Source organism: Trachinotus anak, unplaced genomic scaffold (genome assembly GCF_046630095.1).
Source record: "Trachinotus anak isolate AG129_WGS33_773 ecotype Australia unplaced genomic scaffold, CSIRO_AGI_Tana_v1 ptg000008l, whole genome shotgun sequence".
Lineage (NCBI taxonomy): Eukaryota > Metazoa > Chordata > Actinopteri > Carangiformes > Carangidae > Trachinotus > Trachinotus anak.
In genome coordinates, this window is record NW_027273859.1 from 19002821 (window position 1) to 19012055 (window position 9235).

At 41.1% G+C, this 9235-nt stretch overlaps 2 protein-coding genes across 2 annotated transcripts in view; one reads left to right on the forward strand and one right to left on the reverse strand.

Annotated features, from left to right (window-relative positions):
* Positions 1-566, reverse strand: part of LOC139624279 (homeobox protein orthopedia B-like) — a 55629-nt gene extending 55063 nt beyond the window's left edge. Inside the window, exon 1 of the transcript XR_011691641.1 lies at positions 326-566. The gene's annotated coding sequence lies outside the window, so the exon portion shown is untranslated. The remainder of the gene's footprint in view (positions 1-325) is intronic.
* Positions 4-9090, forward strand: LOC139624278 (secretory carrier-associated membrane protein 1-like). The gene is made up of 9 exons (XM_071483276.1): positions 4-145; positions 1381-1461; positions 1693-1803; positions 2334-2445; positions 4590-4718; positions 5018-5177; positions 5475-5576; positions 5665-5782; positions 6130-9090. The coding sequence occupies exons 1-9, from the start codon at positions 89-91 to the stop codon at positions 6289-6291; spliced, it is 1032 nt and encodes a 343-aa protein (XP_071339377.1). The 5' UTR covers positions 4-88; the 3' UTR covers positions 6292-9090.
* Positions 9091-9235: the final 145 nt, after the last annotated feature.

A 9235-nucleotide genomic window follows, 5' to 3' on the forward strand; every position in this document is an offset into this window, starting at 1 on the left:
GAGGCAGTCAAAATCAAGGGACCGACCCTTTCCCTGGAGAATCGGGGAGCTCTTTTAGACAGTAAACTGTTATCAGAAAGGCTACACAATGTCCGATTTTGACAGCAACCCGTTCGCAGACCCGGACTTCAGCAACCCCTTTCAGGTAGCTAACTTGGCTAGCTAGCCGGCTAGCGTACGCTTGAAAACACACTGAGGCCAGTTTTACGTTAGCATCCCCGGTAGCTGTCTTAGCTAATAGCTTAAGAGCTAGCTAGAGGTTTTCCTTGGTGTACGGCTAGGTAGCAGACCGAGCTAATCATCATCCACGTTATTAATCACTCACACTTGACATGGCTGGTAATGTCGTAAAGGAAGCCGAGAAGGATTATCTAGCACCTTGCTGCTGGGGCTGTTTGTTTTTAATGTTGCAATAACGGTTATGCGAACTAAGAACAAAGACACATTATGTTAGCTAGCCAGCTAGCTCCTAGCATCAGTTTTGTTTTTGTGTGTCAACAGTTATTTCCAAATTTTGCAGGGACGCACTCTTAAGACACCTAAACGTCCTGTTGAGTTGTACACCGTCGCGACAGTGTTTCAACATACCTGTTGCCACCTTTGCATTAATGTAACATACTGCATGTATAAACGTCGCAGAGAGTATTGACACCAATACAGATAAGTCGATTTCCTGCTCATCGTAGTGTGGAGTTATACAGTAAACCATTTTCTTCCACAATTAAAACACTGATAGTAAATATAATGGTTGTTTGTTTTCCATCTAGCGTCTTTTTCATTGTGGGCCAGATGCAGACAACGAGCTCTTGATTTGTGCTTCAGCAGTTAGTTATACGTGATGAAAAGTAGATTTTATTCGCCCTTGTGAGCTGTCCTACCTTTTACACAGACCAGAGGTTGCCAACAGTCTCCCACTTTTTGTCCAGCAGTTCACCTCAGCAGGTGATTCTGTTGAGCCCCTCCCCTCAATTTGTGGGTGTGCTTGTCAGTGGGTGGATTCAAGCTGCAGACTGTTGGGTCCTCATTGCCCATGGTGGGGCCACCATAGACTGTGAGAGGCTGTCCTGTCATGCAAGTATGTTATTAGTGGCCTTTTCCAGTTCCCCTCTGCACCTGATCCCATTTATAGTGTTTCAAATGGCCACAAGATCAAAAAAGACCACTTCAAAAGTAACATTGATGTTTTTATTGTGTTGCGTGCACACCCTGCTCTCTGTTTACACCTGTCAACAAATAATAATAATGAATAAACCCAGTGAATGTGTGGTTCGCTGTGGGGTTTTTTCCATACAATTTGTTGTTTAGTTAAAAACAGCAACAAACCAGCTTTTGATTATGTGGTTGTAGTTTTTACCCCCTGAAACCCTCTCTGTCCCGTAGGATCCTTCGGTGACGCAGGTGACCCGGTCTGCCCCTCCTGGTGGTCTGGAGGAATATAACCCCTTTACAGACGCCAGAACGGTCAGCTTAACTAGCATCACTATTGATGAGAGTGTGCATGCATGTGTTTGTGTGCTTCTGAGTCAGTGACCTCATTTTATCCACTACCCTCTCTCTCTCTCTCTACCTCCACCTCTCAGTCCCAGAGGATTTCACTGACAAAATATGACTGTGGCCTCATTACAGTGTTGATTCAGGGTTTGTCTTTTGGCTGCACAGATATTAACATAGCATGTCTATGCTGGTTTACAGGCAGCCCCTGGAAATGCCCCCAAATCTACTCCTGCCCCCTCCCAGAATACACAACCTGCCATCATGAAGCCCACAGAAGAGCCGCCAGCTTATTCACAGCAACAGACTCAGGTAACACACAGAAACATGCTCCTATACATGGGATTGCATCTTGTTTTATTTATCCATGCTAGGTTAACAACATAAACGCTCAACATTTAGACTCACAACACTATACAGACTCTGTCTTTGCTTCTGGTTCACCTTTCCTCTTGTCCTTCATACACTGTCCTTCCTCTTGTCCTTCTGTGTTCTCTGATGGCCCAACAGCGGCGCAATGAGGTACCGTCTCTCATCTGATGTCTCCTGCACCCTTTCATGTCACTGTCTTGAATAGTGTGAATTCATTTTATGCCTTTTCCCCACCTGTAGCTTCCCCTTTGCAGTACAATTTTAGAGCTAGTTTAGTACTAACTGAAGAAGACAAGTGAGTTGACAACAGGAGTTGATTGCTTTTCCAACCCTAACCTCTTTTCTTCTTCTCATACACACCCAAGCTTACCTGAGTGGAAAATATCTTTCATCACTTACGTTATTGGATATCATAACCCCTGTCAGATGCTGGGTAGTGAATTTTAAGAGCATTTCTGTGTCTGTGTTAGGACCAAGCACGTGCTCAGGCTGAGTTGTTGAGAAGGCAGGAGGAGTTGGAGAAGAAAGCAGCAGAGCTTGATCGTCGGGAGAGAGAGTTACAGTCCCACGGAGCCACGGGAGGTCAGTCAGTCAGTCAGTCAGTCAGTCAGTCCATCAGTCATCCACTTTATACACTCACTTACCTCACATTAACCTCAGAGACTGAGTGGCCATTACCAATCACAGCTAGATTCATGGCAGTGTTGATAAGACTCAGACAGTTGATGGGTTACCATGGCAACGACATAATTTGACTCCGCATGCCATTTGTGATGATCATTAACTCTCTGAGTCACATAAGGCCTTTCTCGACACAGAGTGCACTGTGTTTGAATTCGAGTCCAAACCCACGAAGACAGGAAGTTGGCAGTTGGGTCAGTTTGCAGTTGGGACAGCAGAGGTCTTGCTGACGTCACTATAGTACAACACAACTTTACCATGACAAGATCATCTCAACTCAAAAGTCAACTAAAAATAACCTCATCAAGAGTGAGATGTGGTTAAAACATACACCTGTCATCTGATTGGTCATGTATTTTCAAAAAATAAAACAAAATTTAATTTATAAATTTGTATTTAAACTGTGGTGATATCTGTACATAAAAGGAGCTGAAAGTCGAAAGAGGCAGCTCTGTTTTACATTGTTAAACTGTCCAGTAAAAACATGAACGCTAACTTTACCCTCATTTGTTGTTGCTAAAATAGCAACAGCAAATAATCTATTTCATGTCTGAAGCCAAACTTTCTCTTCCAGAAGTAATTATGTCATAAATCAAAACACTACAGAGATGTCACCACTTGTAAATTACCAAAGAGCTTGCATAGATAAGAATTCTCCCCGGGATTATGACGGACATTTACCAGCTAATTGTCTCAGGGGCTGTTAGCTGCTGAGATGCTCGGGTCCTCAGAAATGTCAGAGCAAATTTCCAAACAACGTATTCAAAATCCTATGGTTACCTTACCATCTCAAAATAAATAAAATAACATAATAGCAGTCCTAGGACAAAAATAACAGCTTTGGCACAAAATGCATTTTGGGAAACTTGGCGACTCCAAGTCAATGCAAATCAGTTTCCAGAGTATCCTCAATAAAACAGATGGAGCAAGAACACTTCTGTTCATTTGGAGTGAGCTCAGCTAGATGCAGACTTTGAACAGTACTTGGGCTGTGGCTAAAGATGTTTCACAGGTTCAGAAGAACACAAGTGCAGACAGACACACATTGAGAAAGACCTACATTTTACATACACACGAAATAATGTTCATTTATTTCTATGGAAGCACCAATGTTCACTGTGAAGCATGTATCTGTCTGATTATGTTTACATTCACAATTTGCACTTCACTTCAATGATGTATTTTAGACTTTTTGGTCAAATTTCAAATAGTATTTGTTAATAATATAAATGAATTAAGGGAATTGATTAATAGTTGTATCAACAGTGTGAATGCATCCACCACTCTCCCATCAATACACTTGATGGGAGAGTAATTTGAGTTTTTTTTTCTCTGCTACTACGAATCATCTCATTGGGATGACTCCATTCAAAATAAATGCAAAATATCTGAGCTATAAATGTTGGGGGTTCCGGCCTCCTAGACACTCCGCAGTTCAACAACTGAAAATAAGTTTAGGACTTTATTGCTTTGTTGTTAGCCTTGACATTTTGCTGCTATTTGTGACCTTGGGTCCTTTTCTCTTATTTTGCCAAATAAACTGAACTAAAAATAAGTTGTACTACAAGAAATGAAAATTTATGATGCAGTGGGAAAAGCATCTTCATGCACTGTGGTTTACATTGTCAAAAGGCATCTAGAAACAGGGAAGAACTCTGATTGGAAAAGGTTTGTTAGTATCAGTTTTAAGACAAATGCACAGTAGGTTTTTCACTAAAGAGAATCATAAAAATATCTAGGCCATTCCAGGCGATTGGCAATAAAATTGAAATTCACATTTTTCAATTCACTCACATACATACATATATCTAACTCACATGTCCTTATTTAAGGATATATAGCGATAACATTGCTTGAGATTTAACCAAAAAGCTAAAACACGGGGTATTGACATATTATGATTGGCAACATACTGCCCTTCATCATTTTGTTCCAATTCTTGCACATACACTTAATATTATTTTCATAGTTTATCAACCTATTAAAAATTCTTGATACTGTACATGGCTAATCATCCAGACACTGCTTTACCTTTGTCCACACAGGGCGTAAGAACAACTGGCCTCCACTGCCAGGGAAGTTCCCTGTTGGCCCCTGTTTCTACCATGACATCGCAGTGGACATTCCTGTAGAGTTTCAGAAGACGGTCAAGATCATGTACAATCTTTGGATGTGTAAGTGGATTATCTGTCACGTCCCAAAATGGGCAGCATTGCCTCCTATTCCAGTGAATATAATCATTGCCATTTATTTAATGTATTGCATTGCAAGAGAAACCAGTCGCTCTACAGCATATCTCACTTCAGAATCTTCAAACGGCATGCAGAAATTTCAGTCAGTTTGTTATCAAACACATTTGTCTGATCATTTATCACAAAGATGTGAGAGATTTTAATGGATTTTTCCGTTCATAAATCATATTTTTACTGTGTCCTGCTACTCATAGGCTTTCATCGTGTTGTTTTTCTTCCAGTTCATGCAGGCACACTCTTTGTGAACATGTTTGGCTGCCTGGCCTGGTTCTGTGTGGATGCAAGTCGTGGTGTAGATTTTGGCCTGGCCATGCTATGGTTTCTGCTGTTCACCCCCTGTTCTTTTGTCTGCTGGTACAGACCGCTCTACGGGGCTTTCAGGTAAACAGACACATGGAAAGTAGCAAGTGCTCCAAGTATGAAACTACTAAAAAGCGGTGGGCAGTTGACTTTGAAAATGCTGTTATTTCTATAGAAGGCCCATTACTAATTCCCAAAAATACTTCTATAGGGGGAGAGAGCACCATGTAGAGATATGAATATAGGTAGACTGTCAAAGACTGAGGGAAGTAGTGAGAAATTGATGTTTAAATGACAGCGTTGAAGAAATGCCTTTTAGCTATTTTATTGCTTCCATACTGCCATCTCTCACTCCCTTGTTCTCTGTCTCCACAACAGGAGCGATAGTTCATTCCGCTTCTTTGTCTTCTTCTTCGTCTATATCTGTCAGTTCGGCGTTCATGTTCTACAAACTATCGGCATCACTGGCTGGGGAACATGGTAAGTGTTCTGTGCTTTTACCTTTTCTGCACCTGTGTGAGTGTGCACTGAAGTTCATTCTCACTGTAAACTGTTTTGTTTTTGCCAGTGGCTGGATCGCAGCTTTAACTGGCCTGAACACCAGTATCCCAGTGGGCATCATCATGTTACTGATCGCAGCTCTGTTCACTGCGCTGTCTGTGGGTTCCCTCATCATGTTTAAAAAGGTAACACGATCACAAAGTACTCCAACATGTTGCAGTGTTGAAAACACTGTCCCTGAAATGTGAGAAACCAAGTGGCAATGTTAAAAACAGGTTAATGTTGCAAATTATCAACATCATTAATGATTGTGTCAATATTGGAGAGTGACAGGTGTTTTAGTTAGCTCCAGTTGCCTGAATATGGATGCTGTGTGTCATTATCATTCACTACTAATGTCAAGCCAAATCTCAACATCATGTGATTAGACAGGAAATGAACTATCTGCCGAACTGAATCGTGCACTGCTGTACTCGGTAGATTTAGATTGCTCACCTTGATTCCAGCTCATTTTCTCTTCCGCTCTTTCCAGGTGCACGCGCTCTATCGTACCACCGGTGCTAGTTTTGAGAAGGCTCAGCAGGAGTTTGCAACCGGAGTCATGTCCAACAAGACCGTTCAGACCGCAGCTGCCAACGCTGCAGCTAATGCTGCAACAAATGCTGCTCGTGGGGCCTTCAAAGCTCATCCATAAACTGACACACACATGCATACAGTACATGCACACATGCTCATACATGCAAGCATACACACACACACACACACACACACACAGTGAAAAGATGGAGATGCACAGCTCTGGCCCTGCTGGTTCTTTGATCAAATTGATTTTATTTATGAATGTTGCAATGCTAAGATTGCCCTGCACACTTTGCTTAAAAAGTGTAACGTTAGTAACAGACAAGTGACCAGAGCTGTCCATCCTCACTTTCCATCATACATCAGTAAAAACTCTGCTACATACATCCTGTCTGCTCACATCCCTTGAAACATCCACTTAGCGACTCAAGGTGTGCTCTGAGTGTGTGGGATTTCATCTCACACTATCTTACTCCCTCCTTTGCTTTTCCTGTTCTGTACCCTTGAGGTGACCCTAGGTCAGGCAGAGATGGCAGTTCAAGCAAACCTTATTTCTGTCATGGTGATGACCTACAAACAGCTTCCTGCCTGGTGAATACAGTATAGAGTCATGAAAAGTGATAATCTGATCATGGTGTTTTGCACATAGTTCTGTCTTCTTGGTCACATACCGAAAGTACAGTATACTGTATGTTTGAATGGCTGGGGCTGCGTGTGAATGTGTACTTCACTTAAAATTGTGGCTCTGACTTTATTTTTGTTTTATGTTTTTTAATTTAAAAATCCAGTGCTTGATCATTGAGATCTGAAAGGCGAATTTTACCTTGTACTATATCTGTGCTTCTATTCTCAGACAATACCATTGTCATTATGGCTAAAACTTAATTCGTATAAATAGGAATATGTTTGTATGTTCTTATTTAAGGACCTGCCCACAGCTCCCAACAGAGCTCCAGTGACACCTGTCAGTTGAATCGCTCCCTCGTGTGTGCTACTTTGATCGGCGAAGTGGGCTGAGTCGGCATCTCTGTGGCTTACTAAGAGCTGACATCATGACAGTGACGTGCATGTTTGGCACACTGGAGGTAGAAGTCAATCTGTCCACTATCAGTGTTCCCTCAGGCTACAGGGGTAGCCGGTTCAGGGGAACGTCTGCCTACTCCGTTCTCCCTCAGTTTCTGTGAGAAGCGAGCTGTAAAGTAATTGCATGTCGCAGCGGCTGTTTGACTGATTGATGACGTTCGGATCTATTTGTGAAGACGCACTGAACACCCCGGTCAGTAGGTCACAAGTTCTCAGCACAAACTTTAAAGAGGTTCAGTCAGATGCTTTCATGGCCTTGTGCACTAAAAGGGGAAAACGCCTGTGACATAACCTCATTTTCTTTTCTGTATGTATGACATTAACAGACTACTGTGTGGCTCTCCCTCAGTTGTTTTTGTAGCCCTTCACACTTGGTTGAAAACTAACGCTGCTGCGATTCTATGAGCTGCTCGGTCGTGGCCTCCTGCGGTCATGTTTCCTGTTGAAAAGGACACATAACCATAGACAGTGAGGACTGAGACAAGTGGCCTGCCTGTTCCCACTGAAGATGACCTGGACAGTGATAAAGCTCTGATTTTTCTCAAGACTATCCTGTGTAGATAAAAATAGTAAAAACACTGGTATCGCGTGTATGTACATGACAAAGACTAACACTCTGTTTGCATTTTAACAGACAAAAAAAAAAAGTGAGTCCACTCGTTTTCCTCTCAGTATTGGATTACTGGCGTCAGAAGTTTCATAGCCAAAATGAACATTAAGCTAACCCATAAGAGAGGATTGGACTTGATGCATATTCAGTGATATCACTAAGATACATTAATTTATATACAACAATAACAGTGTTAGTCTGCAAGTTGTACAGATTTCTGTCACTGAAGCGAATTATTGACATAGTGACATAGTGGTGATGAGCGTCTGAAGATGTGCATGATAGATGACTGATGACTGGTACTGTTGTTATTACAAATGTGTGGACTGAACATTATAGTGGATGAAACACTCCTGTGAGTGCTACCAAGGTGAAGTTCAATAACCAGTTATGAAATAGTAAGCATTCATCTCAGCAGTATTGTTTGTGTTTTGTTTTAAATCCATTGCACATTTCTCGTTTTTCGCGTTGAACTTAGTGCAAAAGGAAAACATGTTTTTATTTATGGTGTAATTTAAGTTGTTTGCATTTCAGTTGTGTTTGGTTTGATTTTACATAATGTATTATGTTTGTGTGGTTTCGTAATGACATGATCATAGCATCAGCTAGATTAAAAAAGTGTTCAATGACTTTGCAACTTGATCCTGCAAGAAGTGTGCTTGTGTAGATGAGGAGTGTGTATGATTGGTATGGAAGGAAAAAAAAAAAACTCCCTCAAGTGTTATTTCAAGTCCTGACAAGCTGTGAGAGATTTACCAAACGTCCATACAGATTTGTTTTTAAATCTTTCTCTGTGATGTGTTCCCTTGCCATGTTTCTTGTAAACGCATTACACAACTTTTGTTTGCTACATACACCCACATGATACCCATGCATCTATAGTTTGAAGCAGTTGTTGTATGAAGCCGTGCCACAGTGGGTCATATTTCGATGTATCTGGAGAGCTGGTCTGCAGTACAGAAGGACGTGTTTAAAGTTTGCTGACACAAAACTGTGTTTTTGACCTGTGACCATGTTATTTCACTGAATCAGAGAAGATGCTCATTCAAAAGGGACACTTGTATATTTTGTAAAGTTGAAAATTTGATCCCCATTATCAATCACATGTAAAAAGAAAAACGTAATGCACTCTTGTCTGGCCTTTGTCGCATGTGAAATAGTTTGAGTTTTGTATATTTATGGTATTAACATGAAATAAAATTTGAAAGAAATGTTTGCGGACTTGCTTTCAGTGAACCATTCATTTTATCTGCTTAAGTTATCGTGTAAAAAAAAAAAAAAAAAATTACCAAAATCAAGTGAAGCCTTGTCATTTTTAGTGAAAGATTAAATCTTTACCAGTTATTTTCTTGGGATTAGTATTCAC

Coding starts and splice junctions, on each gene's coding strand:
- LOC139624278 (XM_071483276.1), top strand. CDS start 89: ATGTCCGATTTTGACAGCAACCCGTTCGCAGACCCGGACTTCAGCAAC. Junction 146..1,380: donor ACTTCAGCAACCCCTTTCAG/GTAGCTAACTTG, acceptor TCTGTCCCGTAG/GATCCTTCGGTGACGCAGGT. Junction 1,462..1,692: donor CCTTTACAGACGCCAGAACG/GTCAGCTTAACT, acceptor GCTGGTTTACAG/GCAGCCCCTGGAAATGCCCC.